At 44.5% G+C, this 21095-nt stretch overlaps 1 protein-coding gene across 1 annotated transcript in view; it reads left to right on the top strand.

Moving 5' to 3' along the window:
• The window catches only part of gpc3 (glypican 3), an 83132-nt gene that overhangs the window by 6408 nt on the left and 55629 nt on the right, over nucleotides 1-21095 (top strand). Inside the window, 1 exon segment of the mRNA XM_054598172.1 lies at nucleotides 3778-3939. Coding sequence (XP_054454147.1) covers nucleotides 3778-3939 — 162 coding nt within the window.

Raw genomic sequence — 21095 nt, 5'->3', positions numbered from 1 at the left:
ATACTGTGAAACCGTAATATTTTCTGAGATGGTTACCGTGAAAACCTCATACCGTCACAACCGTACAAGGCTGGAATCAAACCTGTGACGTTGTGAGAACGTGGTATGGGCTGTGAACACTCTGCTACCCAAGACGCTCCAGCTGTCACTTATTTCAACACAACATCCTGAACAGTTTTTTTTCTCCTTCTCAGTAATTAGCTGCAGTGTCATGTCACCTGTTTTTTGTTTATAACAGAAAAACTGAACAACAAACGAACAAGCGCTCCGGCTGTTGAAATGACACCGGGCACCACTAATAGGTGGATCGGTTTGACCTGACGCGAGAGGTCCCTTTGTCTAATTAAGCAGCGTTTTGCTCTTTGTTTATTCCCATTTCCTCTCTGGTAACAGCCCTCTCTATAACGAAGGGCACTTTGCGTTTGCTCCCTCATTGTTTTGTGAACACTTCAGACAACAGAGACCGGGCTCCTTCACATTCACTCTTCCAGCTTTTTCACATTATTGCCTCATCAAACGCTTTAAAAGTAGAGCAGTCAGCAAAGCACTGAAAATATACCAAAAAACAATTATAATCCCTGGTAGCTAATGGCATAATCATTCCTTAGGTTGGTTGTAAATTGCGCTATCTTCATTTCATTTATTGTCTCTGCAAAGTGACACTGGCTTATTTTGCCCTGGAGAGGAAGCCAAGGAGTCCCACATGCTTCCACCCAACACTGGTAGCTGATGTATAATTTATGCCTGTAATGAACGGCTTTTAACATATTCTATATTTTAATACAACTTGTTTTTCCCCCATGGTCTCCGTCATTAAACTTGCATAGTGATAGCTTTATAATTGGTGTCGGGAAGCCAAGAGACACACAGTGTATTTGTAGCTGCCCCCGCCACCCCCACCCACCCTCTTAGTTCCCTTGGCTTGGAGTCCCCGAGCTTGTTAGAGATGTGAAGGGAGGGACCCCTCTCTGTGTGTACACAGGACTTGTGGAGCCCCCCCCCGCTGGAGTTTTTCACCCCTGGCATTTCAAAAGAAACAAAGCAGCAATAAAGGATGGGTCTGATAAAAAAAAAAAGTCTGTGACAAACCGGAGGACGATCAATGCGTTTTTAAAAAGCCATTCAAAGACCTTGACACTCATGAAAACGGCAGCTGCTCTGCATGTTGAATTCTCCGGCCCCACCGGTTCAGAGTATTGATTGAAAGTAGGTAATAATTTAAAGGCGTCACCTTGGAACGAGATTGCATGTTGGGGAGGGGGGGGATTTACATCTAGATTGCTCTCAGCCTTGCACCTTGTCTCTCTTCATTTTGCTTGAAAGAAGTGGCCATCAGGAGGCCAAACCAAAAAAAAAAAAGATGCCGATGGTGCCCGGTAGCTATTAAGCTCAAGGTGGGTGAAGTGAAACAAGCTCAGAACAAAACTGTGCAGGGATGACAGGGATTATAAAAAACTAAAAGAGAATGAAGTGGGGGGAGAAAAAGAGAGCTGAGCCTAAAGCAAAGAGGAGAAGCAGGAAGCTGGTTCCCAAGTGATCTGTCAGTCAGAGAGAAGGCTTTATTTAGACGCCGTGATTTTATCATTTGTGAAGCTCTGTGGGGAATCATTTTCCTGTCGAATCCTTCACTTATTCCTCAGGGCGGTGGAACTTCTGTAATGAAACACATTTATCATCCTCATATTAAAAAAAAAAACTAACGTGCAAATGCGACTGTCTGTTTTGAGGAAGATAATTGTTAAATCCCACGTCTCCTCCCCCAGCACCGGCCGCTCTCGCCTCACCTATGGTGCTATTGACAGCTTAATAATTTAGCCCCGGCAGGCTGAAATTAGCTTGATTTTATCTGTCAGGAGTCCTTTGTCGGATATTGATTTAAGATATTAAGCCTGTCAGTGTGCGTACAAAAGGTGCCGCGTGACAGTTTTATTGCCCGTTTCACTCATTAGGCTCTCCACCTTAAACCCTGATGGGCGTCGGGTAGTGAGCGGAGGGGTTTAGCCGAAGCTGTGCGCTGTTCGACTCCCCATCACTTGTTAATTATGAGGACTGCCACTCTGTTGCATCTCCTGCTAGTTTAACTTCCCTCCATGCCTTCTGCTCTCTTTGTTACAGTCTGAGCTTTTGATTCTGAGGATCTTTTGTTTGAACATCTCAGAGAGGCAAATCCTCAAATAGAGAGATTCACTTTTCATATTAAGATAAACCCTCCGTCTCCACAAAAAGCCTTTCTTCTGTCTTCTGACACGCTTGTTATCAAGACTTTTCTGATATATATATATATATATATTTAATAAACATATACAGTCACAACCCGAGCCCTCCCTCCAAATTAATCTCCCAGCTTTCGTCTCCCTGTCCTCCCCGCAATCCCATCGAGCAGCAGCCGGGGCTGGCAGACTCCCCTGACATTTGTTTACCACGCCATCAATCAGGCCCTTGTCACTGACGCTTCCCAGGCAGCAGATCCTGCAGACAACTCCTAGATGCAGCCTGGCACGTTACGACTGCAGCCGAAGCTTTCAACAGCCACACGGGACAGAGAGAGAGAGAGAGAGAGAGAGAGAGAGAGAGAGAGAGAGAGAGAGAGAGAGAGAGAGAGAGAGAGAGAGAGGGAGGCACTAAGGAGAGGGAGCTCCTTGTATTTAAACATCAGATGGCTGTGGCCTATTTATGTCTGTGTGATGTCTGTGTGTGCATCGTTTTAGAGGAGCGATTTGGGAACAGGCTGGAAATGTATAGCTAGTGTATAGAAAGCGTATTCCACTGGACCCTTTCTTTTCCGATAGAGGTGTTCTGACAGCAGCATACATTTTGAGTAGTCACATTAGTTTGAACTGCATTTAAGTGTCTAATTCAAACTTTTAGGATGCATGTTGCTCAGCGTTGCCTATGACATCGCGACGGTAAGGGCATGTTCTCGTAATGAAACAGAAGAGAAGAGTCCTTTGTAAAAGATGTGTCCAAGGACTTCGTCACACAAAACCGCAGTTCACTCTCCATGGCTGTCGCAGCAGCTGAGGTACCCTCAATATCCTTGATCAGACTCTTTTTCGCGCTCCTGGGATTTTCTTTCTTCCCAAATATATATATATATATTTTCTTCAGGCCATTTGTTCTTTGATCCAGCCGGTGCGCGGCTACCTCGGAGTTACTCATCACTGTCACCTTAGTTTTACCTTAACTGGCTTACATGTGCACCTTTTCAAAAGAGCTCTGGGAATCCAATTACTCCTCATCTGCGTTAACAACCTGTAATGTCAGAGGCCAGGTGCAGAAATGTTGTTTCATCAGCTTCAATGTTACTCTGTTTTGTCAATGTGGTATTCTGAAAGCGGGGTTTTTGTTTGTGTGCACGCTGAACTGCTCTCGCCTCTCATTTTCGTGCCCCATAAAAATACTTTCTTTTAATCCTCGGTGTGAAAAGTGTAGCCATGAGTGGCGGGAAACTTTCTGTTGACCAAATTGATCTCCGAGGACAAAAACAAGGGCTCTGGTGTATTGCTTGAATGTGCAATCAAAATGCCTCTTATTTTTCAGCAGCAATTTATTTTTGACTCCGGCCCCGCAAAATAAGACAGCCTCTACATAATGATCACACGCTCATTAAGGCTGCCGAATCTGCTGGAGATAGTGTTTCGCGTGTTTAGCATGCAGAGGGTGCAGCTGAAGGGGGGCTTCTGTTTTTCTTTTTGAAAATTAAACAAAAGTGGCTTTGCAGTTCCTTCCCTTGCGCTCATCCAGCATCCTGTCCTGTCTCTGCTGATTCCCTGCCAGGTGCCGATCTGCAGGTGTGCCAAACCAAAGGCCCGACCTGCTGTTCCAAGAAAATGGAGGAGCGCTATCAGGTAGCCGCACGCAGCAACATGGAGTCCGGTCTGCAGGTTGTCAGTGCTCAACTCAAACGTCTCATCATCCAGAACGCCGCCATATTCCAAGGTAAGCAGTGAGCACAGTTAATCTCAAACAGACAAGATGGGGGGTTTTTTAACTGGCAGAAGGAAAAATGCAGTCACAATTGCAATTTTTAAACTGATAACTGACGTCCTGAAATTGGCACAGTAAGTATCCACTTTCTTGGCTGCACATCCCTGTTAACGTCAGCGGCCCTCTCCTCCAGACGGTGAGTCACACAAAACGCGAAAGCAGACGCGTAATGCACGCAGAAAGGGAAGAGACGCTCAGCTGCTGTTCGACTAAATGTTGGAAAGGCGCAGAGACATGTGGTTAAAGTGACTTTAGATGTAACCCGGTTGTCGGTGCCAGACATGTTGTTCTGGAAAGTGACAGCCTCTTGAGATTTTGGTGCACTGCAGTCAGTGAAGACTGTTATATTCACAGAGTGGAAAACGCCAGTCAGCAGTGGTTCCTGGGAAGCACTCACAGATGAGAGAGGTCAAAGGAGACGGACTGGTGTGACTGGTTCTGGCTAGCAGATGGGAGCAGAATAACAACCGGGATGTTAAAAAATGTAGGAATCGTCAAACCTGGAGACACTGAGGTTCAACTGCTGTCAGCTGAAACAACGAGCAGGCAGGTGACTGCTGAAAGTGAGTGACTGGACAGTGAAGTCAGCAGGAACTCTGTGACATCATTAAAATAGTATCCCCCTGCTGAATGCGTTAAAGTACTCTGCTACCGCCTCTCTTTTCTCTTATTCCTGGCTAAATCAAATTTGTCAAAGTTCCCATCAAAGTTCTCAAGTGTTTGAGAAAAACCTTCAGTCAAGCAGCAACAAGAACCTTAAACGAGGCCTTATAATTAATGGAATAGTTCAACTCTAGAAGCTACGCTAATTACCTTTCTTACTTTTCTTTCATTAGAGTGAAATGAGGAGTTTGGAACTACTTTGAAGTCTGTAATTATGAAGCTACCATGGAACAGCTGGTTAGTTTAGCTAAGAAAACCCTTTGGACAGAGATTAGCAATCTTTTTCCAGTATTGTAGCTAAGCTAGCTGACTACTGGTGGTGGCCTCATATTTACTGTACAGATTTATGCATAATAGCATTGTTTGTGATTTTCATGAACACATCTGACAAACATAAAGGCTTGCTATGCCGTTCATTGTATGTAGGGCATCCTGCTAGCTTGCTGGCCAATGTGCCGGCTGCCGCTGGATGATCTCAGTCCCGCACGGGATATCGGGATTTGTGATGTCCGTGAAACTTGGTTGAATCTTGTAATACCGGACAGCGCCAATCAACTGTGACTCTATCGTCAGCTGACGTCAGCTGGCTAGCAACAGCTGACAGCACTTGTATGCTTGTGGGTTATGTCACATAGACTGCGTCCATGTATTATACTGTCTGTGAGTAAGTTCATTGACTTTTACTTCTCATTTTTTAACTCAATGTGCTACTGTGACTCTATATTTTAGCATTTTTCCATTATGTGGTCATTTGTACTGTACATAGGCTCACTTCAAATAAAACTTTGACATTTTGATGTGACGGTTGAAAACTTTAGGAACTAGTTTCGAGTAAACAACTTTTTCCTCAACAGCGCGGCCATGTTAGCAACAGATGTTATGAAATATCCCTTTCACTTTTAAAGTTGAGCATTTGTTATCACGCTATGCAGGCCTTTTCAATCCAGCTCAGCAGCTCTGTTTACTGTCTCGGGGTTTCCACTTGAAGTGGGGTGTGCAGACTCACAAGGCCGACTTTTTTTGAGAGCGTGCATTCAACGGGTTGTGAAACGCAGCACGGTCCTGACATGCCAATTAAAACTTGAGGTTTAATGGGGACCGTGGGGTTTGCTTGACTTGGTTGTTAGACACTAACTATGTTAGAGACTGCCGCTGTGGTTTGGCTGCACTTTCCTAGAAGGGGGTTCAATGCTAATTGCTTTAGCATAGGGCTTGAGAGAACTCCCCAAACAGCCCCGGACTGAAATCCTTTTAACATCCTGGTCTTATCTGTTTCCCTCTCCTTCATTTTCATCCTCTTTTCTTCTCACTCTCTGACCCTGTCATCCTCTCTCTCCATCTCTGTCTCGCTCAATCTGCTTGACTTCTTTCTCCTTCTTCCTCCCTCCATCTGTCTCTTCTCCTCGCGTTCGTGCTGCTATTGGGAATTGAGTGCATGCCTTGTTTGCAATCTTCTTAGCTGCTCTCTGTCTTTTTTCTTCATGCGCTCGCTTCTTGCCAGAGATCAAAGGGCTTCCCCTCTCCACTCCTCTATCTCCCATCTTTCTGAGTGCTCTCTCTATCCTCTCCTCCCGGCTCCACCTGCCCTGCTCCGCTTTCCCAAGCCTCAGACTCCACCAGAGGTTTTCACCCCTTTTGAAGTCAACTTCTCGGAACAATAGATAAAGTAATGGCTCTCTCTCTCTCTATGTTTGTCTTTTAAGCGGTGAGATGACAGGTTGCTTTAACGTAAGGCTTCTTCAGGATCAATACCAGGAAATAGGTAAGGCATTAGGAATTTTTAATGATGCAGAAGGCCTCATATGCCATTTGCCAATCTAATGAGCCTGATCTGATCTCTTTATTGTAAACCAGGGAAACACTACGTAATGGATAAACTGCAGCATCCACTCCGATATGGGACAGACTCTTGGATTTCATTTTGATTCACATTAGCGAGATCATAACATCATCTTCCCCCGTGTGCTGTGATTGCCTCGAGCTCAATGGCCTGATGCTGTCAATTTAGTTCAAAATGAGAATCTGTAAACCTGTGCAGGACGGCCATCTTTAAATCTAATCTTTTAAAATGAGAAGCTGATCTTGTGCATGCCGAGAATTTAATTTAGACAATAAATGATGGAGTCCAATATTTCTGAGGAGTGTATTAGTATGTGTTGCTGCACATCATTGAGCAGCCTAGAGATGAGCGGATACGTGAAAGTTCTTGTCAAGAGGGCAGTGAGATGGTAGCATAAGAGTCTTAAAGGGGCACTACGCTGACCTTTAGTTGTCACAGGGAGTTCTACCAGGAAGTTTCTCTGGAATAGTTATCAATCACTCATTAATGCAAAGGTTATTATGTTACTTTACTTATTAAAAGTAGTAGTAAAACGTGTAGAAATAGAAAGCAAAACATTGTGGCTTAACAAGCGTGCTACCTACACTTTGGAGGTATTTAAGGAAGTGCTACATGTACTACCACCTTCAATTCACCTTAACCAAGCTCTGTGAGTGCCTGGACATACCCATATTAAGTGTAATAATGCTATAGATGATATGAGGGGAGATTGTATTGCAAGATTAAATATTGCAAATATATTTAGTATAACATTTTTACAATTTAGCTGAAAAACATTTCTTCATTTTGTTGATAGAAACTGCCAGAATTTATTGTATGTTCCAAAATGTATTTTCTTTTGCAAAATTGGAATTTGTAATTTCTAGGAGACGGGGTTGGACATTTTTTATTCCAACTATCAGTATGAAAACCAGAAGGGAATTCAATTCGCAATGTGAAGGATTTTTGCTTCCTAGAAAGAAAAAGTTAATTAATTTTCTGCTGTTTGACTAATGAATGAATGAATTATTATTATTCTTTGAGCACCAGAGTACTTAATCATACAGTTTTTTCAGCCATTTTCTACTCTAATTAGAAAGACACAAAGAAGTGGGGTGGTAAGTAAGTGTTGAATGTGTGGAGGTCTGAGCCAAACTCACCCAACTCTATTTCAAGGCTGCAACAAGTCCAAAACAATAGCCCCCTTTCACAAAGAGATTCCACAATACTGCTGTAAAGACTGCAGTATTGTGCCGCTACGCCGTCTTTGCTTTGTGTGATTTCAGATAGTTTGGAGAGCTCCAGGACCTTGTTGTCTCCCTTATTTGCTTTTTAGTTTTTTTAATGCTTGCTGTAACATTTTTCCCACCGATATCAGCTCGGCTCAGCTGTGGATCGACTCTGTCCCCACATTCTGCCTCCGTACCTTTCATACAGAACAGTGAGGCAGAACATCGGTACCGCCTTGATCTGGCTATGTGAAAGCGGCTAATGTTTGTACACTGTGGCTGAGCTGACTTAAGCACAGCTTTGTGTATGTGGTGTGATTATACTTTACTTATATCATCCCTACACCCTCACCCATCTCCTCTGTCTGAGTCCTCTGAAGCAGAAACTCATCCAAAACCATCTTCTGGCATTTTTGGGTGATTGGCAGCTCTAATTGTTGTTATTTCCCCGGTGATTGTGTCCTTCAGAGCGGCGCTGCTACTACTCATCCCCGAGTCTACAGATCAGAAATTAGATTAGCTAGCTTTGATAATGAGACAAGCTTTTATTTAACGTTTTTTTTATGTAAGAACCGAAGGCCACCGTGGCTGAGCGGCTCCGCAGGAAGGATCTATTTTGTTGTGCAGGGCTTGTGTGAAATGACACATCAGAAAATGACCCTCTCCCTACTGCAGCGCCGGTGGAGAGAACAAGACCGCGCTGCTGTCTGCTCGGTTTCATCACAGCTCCGTGCTCCTCTGCTGCCCGAGGGGAGTCAAACTGGAGTCCAAAGAGCGAACCCGGTTAATAAACATGAGAGGACAGGGTTGGCCCCGATTGCTTATGTACTCAAACATGTGGGAAGGGAAAAGTTGAGCAGCGTGAGTGTGTGCAGATATCAGAGAGTCTGTGTGATATCTGCTGGGGGAAAAAAAAAAAGTGGGACAGCCAGCCTGGAATGACTCAATGAGTCCATAGAAGGCTGGCTCAGTGGGGTGTTTGAAAACAGGTCTGACTTGGACTACTTTCAGGCTGCATGAGGGCAATCTTTATGTGGCTTCAGTCCTCGCTGCGAGGCGGGGGAGCTTTCTCCATTTTACTCTGAACTCACGGGGACCACGCTCTGTAAAAGAGCGGGAGTTTGAAAGGAGCTTGAAAGGATGCTCGTATCTTTTTTATCAGATGTCAAGACAAAGAGCAACCCGCGGTCTCCCCTGCTGAACAAACTTGTAGGATATCCGTGAGGGCGTACAAACACACACACACACACACACACACACACACACACACACACACACACACACACACACACACACACACACACACACACACACACACACACACACGCCATATTTGAAAAAGTTAACTCAACAGAAGTGTGCAAAAAAAAATATTTTGTGTCCTTGACTTCCTCATTCCTAGCGGGCCAACAAATTAGCATCTCATTAGCAAAAAAATTCTATCGACATCCCCTGCTTCTTCTGGACTGGACGGGTTTTAATTACTCTAAGTGTATAAGGCATTAGAATGGCAGACCACCTGTGGCCCCGGTGGAGGCGGTTGTTGACCTTGACAGCCGTTTGCCCTCATTTGTCTCCGATAGTGTTGAATGGACATTCGCCGTGGCAGTAACCCAAATGAGATGTGGCAGGAGGTGGATGACGCACAACCTGGCAGGCCCGGGCTGCCTCTCGAATCCAGCAGCCAATAATCAAAATCGGATCTCGCCGCCCTCTGCATCCATTCCCTGTCTCCTGCTCGTTAGCCATCCGCTCGATCCAAAGTGCTGCGGGCGTCTGGCCCGAGCAGGCTTTTTCCTCTGTTCTTCCCATCATCTGCTTTCCAATAATCATCCCCTTGCCTCACGCTCTCCATGGAGTCGTTTTGTCTTCTGGAGGAGTCTCCCGTAGTAATCCAATAAGAGCGGGGACTGGTAGGACGGATGCCTGCTGCGAGATGTCTGAAGTTGTTTGCTTGCTGCCCCGGGCTAATCTAATAACTTAATGATGGGGAGAGGCAGTTTTGCAATGTCCAATGGGTTCCTTCGAGCATCGTTTACCAGACACGATGGGGTTTACCCGCCATTACCACATCTTCTTCTATCAGCTCCTAATTTGATTTCAACTTAATTGCCGTGTTTTATCATTATGTGTCACTTCTTGGTTTGCTTGTAATGAGGTTTTTCGGTACTTTTTGAGCACTCTGCTGGGCTGGCAAACTGTTGCGCAGATTGATACTTAATAAAGTGTAATACTGAGAAGCGTGCTGTCTGTTAGAGTTCTGAGTTTCTCTTGGTGCTCTGGAGCCACACAGGGGGAAAAAAGTCAGAGTGTCTCTTCGCATTGAACAGCCTGAGACATTATTTGAGTGTTTGTCAGCCCGAGGAAGAAACCTCATCTGCAGCTATAGACACATACTGTAAGCACAAAAACACCCAGGTACAGAGGGCGCACCAGTGAGGCCGCCCTTCTTAGTGTTTCCCCTCATTATCCAGTGTGCTGCTTGTGGAACAGTGAATCACCAAAGGCAAATACAAATGAGATGTTTGTGTGTACTTCGCTACTGAATTGAGATAACATGGTCTGCATGTGAATCTAATGTGTGTTTCATGTCACATTTTCCCCCTGTGTGTGTCAGACTGGAGCCTTTATGTAGTTTTATGCAGAAACACAAAAGTTTGAGCTGATAATGAGAATGTGTTAAACATATTTTCTATACAATGTATTTGCAGCCTCATCATTTTGAAAAATTGTTCTGCAAGAAAATAAACGAGAGCTAATAAGTTATAAAGTGCTGCAGGAACGAGCATTTTTGCACTTAAGAAATTTAAAAAATGATATAGGGTCTGTGAATAGATATTTTTAATAAATTAAGAAATTTAAAAAGTCCCTCTGAATTTTGAAGCTTTTAAGTGTGCATGGAATGCACTTAATCAGGAAGGTGTCTTATTGACGGCAGGGTACACGTGGACAGGTCGCCAGCCTATCACAGGGCTGACATATAGAGACAAACAACCATTCATGCTCACATTCACACCTACGGGCAATTTCAGAGTCATCAATTAACCTAACCTGCATGTCTTTGGACTGTGGGAGGAAGCCGGAGAACCCAGAGAGAACCCACGCTGACACAGGGAGAACATGCAAACTCCACACAGAAGGTTGTCCAGCCCGGGAATTGAACCCGGGCCCCTCTTGCTGTGAGGCGACAGTGCTAACCACTACACCACCGTGCAGCCTGAATGGGCTCTCAGTTTAAAAAAAAAGTCAAACAAATGTGAACCTACATGTTATTTATTCAAATTCATTTGAGCACGTCTTGGTATGTGTATGTATGTGGTAGAAATGGGGTTATCTGTTATATTGCAGTGTCTACTCTGCCTCACTTAAGTGACTTGCTAACGTGACTTAAGCTAATGTGACTTATGCTAATGTGACTTATGCTAATGTGACTTATGCTAACGCTACAGTTAGACATCTGTATTTTAGAAACAAAGCAACAGTCTTGCCTTTATCCATGATTCTGTATGTGGTGTTAAATCCAAAACGCTTCCACACATCACTTTATAGATCATTTGGTGCCACGATTGACTAGTTTTCTCCATTTTTGCGTTAGGGATGACAACAACAATCTCCTAGTTTACTGAAAAAGCAGCAGGAAATGCAACAGGCCTTTCTCACAGTGGACATGCTTTACTTGTCATAGTAGGAAAGTCACAGATGTTACTAATAACACTAACGATGGCTCTGTTCTAAGCAAGTGTTCCAGTGATCGCGACATCAAGCCAGCATGCACAATACCAGGAACCCGAATAAAAAGCAGCTAAATGGAATTCAGCCGTCGTTATTTTCATTATTTACAGCTGTGCTTTTCCCACTTTGACTAGTGAAAATGTCTTCCACGACAAAGGCCTATGGGTGGCCCATGCTGGACTGGCGTATAAAGCATGGTGTGAGTGAAGACACAGGTAGCTGTTAGACAATGACAGCTAATTACAAAAACTGTTTGTTTAAACAAGGGTTTTTTAAAAAAGTTTTTTTTATATATTCTTTATTTTTTTAAACAAGGGTTTCTTAAGCAGGTTTCAAATCCACGGAGCAATTCAAACCTATTTTTTGTTGGAAATCAAATGAATTTCAATATGTTCTGAATATTTAGAGATGCCATTGGGTACGTGGTCCCTGACCCCAGGGTTTAGAAACTCTCCCCTGAAATATCAAAAGGAATTGGCTAAGTCACCTGGGGGAACCGAAGTAAAGGAGCTGAGTAATAATAATAATAATAATCTGTAGCCGACAGTCCGGTTAGAGAGAACATGAAATCACCTCTTCCTGTGAATCATTTCACTTTTATTGTTCACCCAGATAAACCCTGGTTTTCATTTTTAACATGCTTTCAGTTTTCATTGTTTGGCTTTTCAAATGGTCTGTCTTATCTTCGCAGGCTCTATGTAGGTTGCCAGGCGCCGCTGTCTCCGCAGGAGGCCTCAGCATCCTTTCCCCGACAGCGCTGGCATCCTCTTAACCGTGCTCCCGTTGTCTCGCGTGCTTCACGGCACACCTTTTTAATCGCGCTTCCGTCTTTTGATTTGACCGCACTCAAAAACCACAAATGTGCGACGTCTGTCTCTCTGCTGATAATGTGTCAGGCAGTCAGCACCCCATGGGGTGGATATTTGCATATGATTTTTGGCTGTGGCTCTGGAAATCTTCAATAGCAGAATTATCACCCCAGAGAGAAAAGAGCCAACTCTTTCAGACTTACACTTTGGGCTGTTGATCTTGAGCATTTCCATCGTTTTTCTTAAACAAAGGCTGATTTCTCTGCGATTATGAAGGCGTTCTATTATGTTCATATTCATCGTGTAAAGACCTGTGGAGAGGAGGATTGGTTCGCTCTGCTTTTGAGCTTGTTTTTTAGAAAAAATGAAGAATACAAATGTGTGAATACATCAGCGCTTGTTCTATCTTGCGAATGTTTTCTTAGGAACAACAATGTCTTAGTAACTAAAGAAAACCTTTCATGGATTTGAATTGAAGTTTGTACAAGTATGCATCTCCATATATTCTCATATTTTCTTAAACTTTCAGGCAGGCATATGTGGTTTACTCTTCTCACACCACAGACAACACTGAAAGATCTGCCTCATTAGATCCCCTTATTCTAGTTCAGCCTTTTTAGTGAGACCCGAGGTTCGATTTGGCTTTGGTGTTACCTCAGCGGAGCGTTAACTTCTGGGCCAACGTGTGATTCCCGTTCTTCTCTCCAATTCCTTCGCCACCCACCCTGTCGTGTTCTTTATGCTGAGGTGTAAGAAAATTGTCATGAGCGGTTTCTAGGGACGAGCGCGGCTCTTGGTGTTTGAGCCACATTTTAATGATGCGCCCTGTTGCACGCCTCTCGAGCTGAATTTCATCATAGAGGAAAAACAAACAGTGTGGAGCGGGGATCAAAGTGTCATTTGAAATGCTATCATCAAACAGAGCTGAAGGGACTGACAGCTCCTCCCAGCTCCAGCTGAGAGAAGGAGCCTTTGTTTCTCTCAACGTCTGATGACTGGTGCATCACCCGGGATGGAGAGGAGAGGAGGAGAGAGTGGAGGAGAGAAGGGGAACGGAGAAGAGAGGAAAAGGAAAGATAAGGGGAGAAGATGAGAGAAGAGGAAAGAAAGGAAAAAGAGTGGAGAGGAGAGGAGGGAGTAGAGGAGGAGAGGAGGCAAGGGGGGAGAGGAGGAGAGCAGATAAGAGGAGTGGAGAGTAGGGAGAGTGAGAGAGAGGAGAGGATGGGGAGAGGAGGAAGGGGAGACGAAAGGAGAGGAGAAGAGAGAAAAGGAGAGGATGGAAAGGGGAGAGGAGAAGGGAGGAGGGTGAAGGCAAAGAGGAGAGGCCACAAAGGAGGCGGGAGAGTAGAGGAGGAGCGAGGAAAGGAAAGGAAAGAAGAGGAGAATTAAGAAAATGATAGGAAAGAGACAAGGAGAGGAGAGGAAAGAGAGGGAGAGGAAACAGAAGGGAAGGAGAAGAGTGGAGAGGAAAGGAGAGTGAAGGCAGCATATTGACATGAACACAGCGCTTACTGAGCTAATGAGCTCCTTTAAATGAATCACCCAGCATCTCCATACATCATGCGGGGCTTTTCTCCACTTAATGGATGATACAAATCGGCTTTTCAGAAATGCCCACAGTTCTATTCAATCACAGCCGTTTCTGGGAGCTGAATCAATGCAAATGCAAGATCCCATTTGAACAGCCACATCTATTAACAAGACGTGTTTGAGAAAGTAAAACGTTAGTCTTCATACCAACGCGGAGGGAGGCTATTCTTAGGTGTCACTTTGCTCACTCCAGGGCAGGCGTATTCAGAATAAATCCAAAGCCTCTGAGGCTGATGTGTTGTGGCGGCTAAAAAGTTCCCTCTCCCTTTCACTCAAAGCTATCGCTTCCTCAATCTGAAGTTATTTGAGTTCAGCTCTGTGGGGGCAACCCCAGCAAGACCTGAAGGTGTTTGCTTGTCAATCTCTTTCTTTGTGCACGCCGTTTGGCAGGTTGTGGCATGGGACACCTGCTACAGAATTAATCTTCAAGGTCTCCTTGTTTATGAAAAGCATCCTCCGTTTTGGAAAAGTGCACTCTGCAGTCAGCTCACTCGCGGGTCTAAGTTGTTTGAACCTAACTCAGGTTGCAGTTTCAAATAACTGTGTCTCATCTTGTTGTGATTACTTATTGCTGCTAGCTTGGCCAGGTTCGTCTTGTGAAAGAGAGATTCTGATCTCAATGGGACCTCCCGGCAAATTAAAGGTGAGATAAGTAAATAAATATCAGCAGTGAGAGGCTCAATTCTGCTCCGTCTCCATCATTCCACAGTTCTTCCTTCACCTGGCGACCCCACCAGCTTGCCCTCGCCCTCTTGCTCCGACGATGCACTTATAGTTCAAAGAGATGCATTTTTCATTTTGGCCCATGAAATATTGAAACACTTACGCAACATGTGCTCAGTCATGCAAACATAACAGCCATGTCAGGGCAGGGCAGGGCAGAGGCGCTGATCTTACATCTTTGGGATCTCATGGCTTATTTACAACCATATAAATATGTAACCAAATTTAGCTTCTTCTTAAAGAGGGCCGCTGTCATTTGTTTAACCCCCTAACATCACCTGTGTTTGCCCTTTCCTGACACTGACCTCTTGCTGCCTGGAGATTTATTATGGTCTTCTCTAAGCAGGAAAGGTGACAGTAATGTGATGTTGTAAGGCCGTGGTGCTCATACCAACATAAATTCTGCTTTCTTTAAACCATATGTTTTTATACCAAGCAGTCTGAGTTACCTGAACTATACTTAAACATTCAAAGCTGGAATGAAACTAGAGTCTCCTGCTTCAAATCACTTTAAGAGTCTGAAGCCATAGTGGCCCATTGACGCTGTGTTTTAAACTCAGGCAGTAACCTCCGGGTCTGAAAAGTGAAGCCAATGAGGAAGTGCCTTAATCCATCAGGGACGACTCCTTAGGTTGCATGAAGACGTCAGAAGTGTATAAGATAATGACCATACTTCTCATTTGATATATTTACCTTTAGTAAACATTGTAAACTTGCCCCTAGTTTCAAGTCTTCTTCAGTACAGCATGACGTTTATTTATTAAATTATGGTCCATTGAGAGTCAAATAGATAATAAAGCAGGGAATGCTTTAGGGCGTGGCTACCTTGTGACTGACAGGTTGCTGCTATGGTGTTGTCCAGTCTGTGAGTTGTCTGGTTTTGTTTTACAACTTGAACTCTTTCACAGTGTACTTTCAGTTCATGAAAGTTAAATGTAACATTGTGGCTGCTTAAAAATGTCTTATTCAATGTGAGGTGATACTAAGATAGTAAATAATTATAATTAACAACCATTAAGGACTAATAGTTGTTAAGTTGTGACTGTCATTCATACATCCGCACCGCTAGCTTTGCAAAAAATCCAGCCATGGGACCTAACATTTTATGCTGTGCAGTTCCCTCCATAAGAATGGTACTTTTTTTTTAATAAATACTCTAAATTGGTCTTTTATTCAATAGTTGTTATATGTCTTAAACAAATGCCATTCCCCATAAGCCTCAGACCATTGTGGTTTTAAATGTCAGCAGCTTGTAATGTGGCAAGTCCATAAAAAGAAGTATAAGGTCTGAAAAAAATGTCCTTAGAGGAGAGCATTGGTGGATGATGTAGATATTGAGCATGCCAAGTTACAATGACGTATCTGTGCCTTCACAGTGCTACATTTTCATGGAAGCTGAGGCATCTTTGTACAGTATGCCATCAAGTGAATCATTGTCATATTTTGGTAAAATCACAAAGGTTTCGACTTCTAATACCAGCTGCTGAAGCAGATGGTTGGTGGGAAACATTCATTTCTTCAGAGGACAACTAGACGTCAGGACGTCAGCTCCCTAAAGAGGTGGCAGATCAGACACACTCCTAATGACTCATTCTGACACTGACAAATGACCTATTTTCTTTAATTCCAATATAAGGACTTGTTGGAGGAGGACCTCCCTGGGAGTAACAATTTAAAATTGGATAATTGTATGTGTACGCGCCCCCGTGTTCAAGATGAATCACCAAAGACATTTTTACGTTTTAGGGCAAGAGAAAAGGAGAGATTATTTTGATGTAAAAATAAACCTATTCATCATATATTTTGGCATGTAGGCCCCCAAAGAGATTAAGCAGTATTTTATTTCCTTAACACATGGACACAGGATTAGAAGTGTCACTGTGTCTTGAAGGTTTGGGTCTAATGTCACACTACTTCATACGCTCTATCGCACACTTTGATCTCACACGGTTTATCCAGATTGAAAACAGCGGCCGTCATATTTTCACACCGTCTTTTAAAACGATACCACCTTCATTGTTCGAAGCTGTATCTTATATTGAAGCAGTTGACCCAGGAATTATTGATGAAGCAGGACCCCGTGTTCGCCCAGCAGGAGTGTGTGTGAAGAGGGCACCGTGGGCCAAAGGGCGATCCAGGTCTGAGCAGCTTAACGAAGGGAAGAAGAAGAAAAAAAAAAAGGGTTTTGGTAGAAGGTGCGGCTGCACGCTTCTCTGCCCGCGCGGCGTGACTGATGTGAGGAGAAATGTTTGGGTGGTGAGGAGTCTGCGCCGAGTCCCGGCGGAGCCTCATCACTGGTGCACGTCTCCATCCCCCACCCCCACCCCCACCCATCATCTCTACATCTCCAACCACCCTGGCTGAGAGGCTAAGTGGTGTGAAGCAGGGAGCTCTCCGACAAGCTCCATTACTCCTCCTCAGCAAATTCCCCCGGTCCGCCTGTCAGTGGAGAGGTGATGAGGTGGGTGTTTGGGGTAGTGGTGGGTCGATCACAGGAGGTAGGATGGAGAAGAGTCTCTTTCATTCATCCAGCGCCCTCATCAGCTATATAGACGCTTCTTTAGCGATTTGCGTAACAATGGCGGTAGAAGTTGTTAACTCTGCCTTGTTAGCTTTACTTTTTAGCACTCAGCTAGAGGCCGGTTTGTCCATTTATTCTCTTCCCCGAAAGAGTGGCGGGAAGATGTGCGGTAAAAACACGGGAGGGAGAACTGTCATGGCGAACTCGGACCTTGTTAGAATCGATTCCTCTCAGATTGAGCACCCTTTCATTTATAATTCATCCCCATGTGATGAACACAGATGTTGGCCGGGGAAGGAGGAGGAGGTGAACCGTGCTTTAGTATGTTTTTTTAGAAGCAGTCTGAAATGCTTACTCGCAAGGGATCAGGTAGTAATGAGCCACAGTTGTGTTGTTGTGAGCCTATGGGGGGGGGCCTCTCTGTGTGGCCGGATGTCACACAGATCCCCTCTGTCAGGCCTGATGGGTGCTGTCGGCGGCTCCGGCGGCCACCACTGCTCTACAGGAGGCCGGCATGTCTGCCCCCGTCCACGGCGCTGCGGTCCACTTTCGGTGGGGGGGGGGACAGCTTGAACGAGGTGAGCGGAGGGGATCGCTCCCCCATTAATATTTGAGGAGCTCTCCTCGCTGCAGCTGTTTACTTAACAGAACACGCTCCGGGGCTCCCCTGAAGAGCGCGCCACAGAGGAGCCGGCTGACAGCTCACCCTGTCACTTACTCCTCTTGCCCTCCACCCCAACGCCGCACGCCTCCTCTCTTGGGTGCTGTAATGCTACCTGTCCCTCCCCCCCCCAGAGCTCCATCTCCCCCTTTCACCATCCATCACAGTCCCATCATGCTGCTTCCTACCTGTCAACCTCTGTAGTGACTGTCATTATTTTTCATTTGTGCAGCCGAGGTAAGTGCACGCGCTCGCTCGCTGAATGATTTCGTTGTTTCGTGCCCCCCCCCCTTTTCAATTTGTAAACATAGCTGCGTTCTGTGATCTGCTCCGTCAAGATGATGCCGATGTGTCACAGCACCGGTTTGTTTGTCACCTCAAAGCAGTCCAAGTGGATTAATGGCTGCCACGACCGAACTCTGCCCTCCTCCTCCTCCTCCTCCTCTTCCTCCAACTCCGCCACTCTGAGGATGATGACAAGCATTCACCCATGCGGCCGTGCCACTCCCGGCCTCATTCCCCTGAAGCGGAGCCTATATAACTGCTCAGAAGTCAGACAGAGTTCAGGGGTTCATGCAGCTTTAATAAGTGAGAGCCTTTTTTCTCCCAATTCATCACAAGTCTCATGTCTGCAGATATGACACAGTTACCGCTGTTTAAAGAATGGGCGAGTCAGATGAGAAGAGTGAAGCCCCTCTTGTGTTTGCATGTTAAAAATGAAGGCACATCAGCATACTAGCTTAGCACAAATACTAAATGAGAGAACAGTTACCTGGCTCTGTTCAGGGGTAAAGATATCCGTCCACAGCTTCTCACTCAGTTGAGAACATCTCACTGAAGCTTGAGACAAATCTATATTTTTTTTGTCCCTGGCAGTCAGGAAGTCGATAAACCTCAAGACTGAGTGAACAGGCCAGATAAAACTCGGAGCCACTGGTCAGTAAGGAGCGGTGTTCTGCTGGAAAACGACCTTGCAAATCCTAGTAAAAAAAACGGGTCTCATGTTCTGTTTATTTGAATTTTTTACTGAGGCAAAAAAAAAAAAAAAAGCATAGTGTTTGGTAAGATCATGGATGGAGGGTTGTGTAGGACCGTTTAGCCCGCAGAGGGAATTGGACGGGAGTGAACTTCAGCAAATACGCATATTTTCCAAAAGCTATTGGTGCGAAAACCTCAGATTCGAATAACCAGAAAAAGACAAGATCTGAAATGGCCTCTTTATCCTTCTAGGTCAAGCTTTCATTTTGTCTCCGTCTCCCTTTTTTTTCTTTTTCTTCTGCTATACTCCCCCACCTTCCGGAGGCTTCCTGTTCCCCTCAGTTGAGCAGGATTTGTCACAGGTGTTAGCAGAAGGCTCTCGTTCCCATCACACCCCAGAGTGTTTTCCTGTCCTGCTTTGAACCTGCTTCTTTTTTTCTCTGTATCGGAAGCAGACTTGATACACGCTAAGACATTGCATAATCGTAATGGTCGAGGACATTGCATCACTGTAATGGTCTAGAACATATCAGGCTAAAAGGTATGGTCTGTTTTTTGTGTGTGTGTGTGTGTGTGTGTGTGTGTAAAAAAACGCCCCATTAATTGAAAGAACAAGAGCTGCAGTTTCCCTGAGCTTTGTGTTTTGCAGCTTAATTTGCACACCTTACACCGCGCTGTTTTGCTTTTGTTTGATGCCTGGTTGTGTTTTCTCTAAGTGGGATTATTTGTCGAGCAAAACTGCTTAGTCAAATGCACCAGGACCAGGGAAAGTTCACGTGTCTGTCTGTGTGCAGATACTGTGTGTGTGTGTGTGTGTGTGTGTGTGTGTGTGTGTGTGTGTGTGTACACAGGGTTTGTTTGACGTTCCCCCTACCTTTCTCTTCATCTCGTTCACCTATAGGCACATGCAGGTATGTCTGTCACATTTTGAGACATGAGTCATTCTTTTGAAATATTGTCAGTGAAAGTTTGATGTTGAATTCGCATAGATGTTCAACACAAGAGAGACCAGAGCACAATCCAAAAGAGGAATTGTTCACGAGGCTGAGGGAACGTGTGCTTCTGAAATGTTCCGCGTCCTTGCACTCGTTGAGGTGCATTGAATTCCAGTATTCAAGTGCAATGAAGGACATCGTAAAATCTTAACACACTCAGGGTCATAATCCATTTTGTGTAAAGGTGGACGAAGGACAGATCGTCTCTCTGATGAATGACGTCTCTTAAATGTGGTTTCAGATTTGTAAAAAAAACACTTGAATATCTCTGAGAGGCAATTTGCTTTACAGACAGTTTTTCCAAACAAATACATATAATACATTGTATATGACACAGGAACCATATCTCCTACTGTCACCATGGATCATGGAAAAAGAAGATGCAATCACGTCATATCCAGTAGTTTGTTTAAAAGAAACAATAGCAGATGGAACAAATGACCATCTGATCTATTAGTGCTACCTTTGGGGGGCTAAAGCTTTGTTCATACTTATAGCCCAGAGCCTCCGCATATTCATTGACTACTTTATTGCCTTTATACAAGCACTGTAAAGAGAGAAGACAATTATTAATTGCTTTTTAAAGAAACAACGGTCGAATATCCAGGAAACAATTTGTTTTCTTGGTGTTTTGTCATTATCCTTTTCTTCTGCATAATTTCTCTTTTCTCTATTGATTTGAAATAGGTTATATAACGCATCTGAATATGACAAAATCATCTTATTTTACACACACATGCACACACACAAACTGGGAACTGTTCCGAACCCTGATCAAAACCCCAGGAGAGGTGTTGGGTTTAACCGCGACATTTCAGAGCAAACTGTAGACACGACCCAAGGGTGTGGTGGTGACTGGATCTCCTTACAACACTCCAGTGCGAGTACTGAGGCCCTCATGAGGTGAGTGTCTGTGTGGGCTGAAAGTCAACTCGGGGGGGAAGCATGCTCGGTAGCAGCTGTAGCTAGGAAAGAGAAGCAGGATGGTGACATGGCTGGTAGATAAACGGTCTAAACTTAATACTCATCAACATCTTCAGATGACTGTGCAATATGAGAGGTATGACTTGTAGTGACAGGCCCGTTTCATTCTGCACTTCCCCTCAGTTGTAAGGTGCTTTTTGCCTCTTTTGGTTGAAGCAGGCTGCTGGTTTCCATAAAGAAGCTCTAATAAACCCTCGGTATCATCCATCGCCATACGCAGTGCAGTTGTTGCACATCAAAATACAACGAAAGGATGAACTAGCTATTGTCACGTGGCACAAACACGACTCCAAATGACTGCAGATGTTGCAAAAAAAACCCCACAAGGCTTTCGTCCAGGATACCGCTGCTAGGGTCCCGTGCGAATATAGACAGTAGGGATGGCTATTGTTTGGATTGTATTG

This window comes from Anoplopoma fimbria, chromosome 4 (assembly GCF_027596085.1).
Source record: "Anoplopoma fimbria isolate UVic2021 breed Golden Eagle Sablefish chromosome 4, Afim_UVic_2022, whole genome shotgun sequence".
Lineage (NCBI taxonomy): Eukaryota > Metazoa > Chordata > Actinopteri > Perciformes > Anoplopomatidae > Anoplopoma > Anoplopoma fimbria.
Note: the sequence above shows the minus strand (reverse complement) of the source record. Positions and strands in the feature narration are given on the sequence as shown.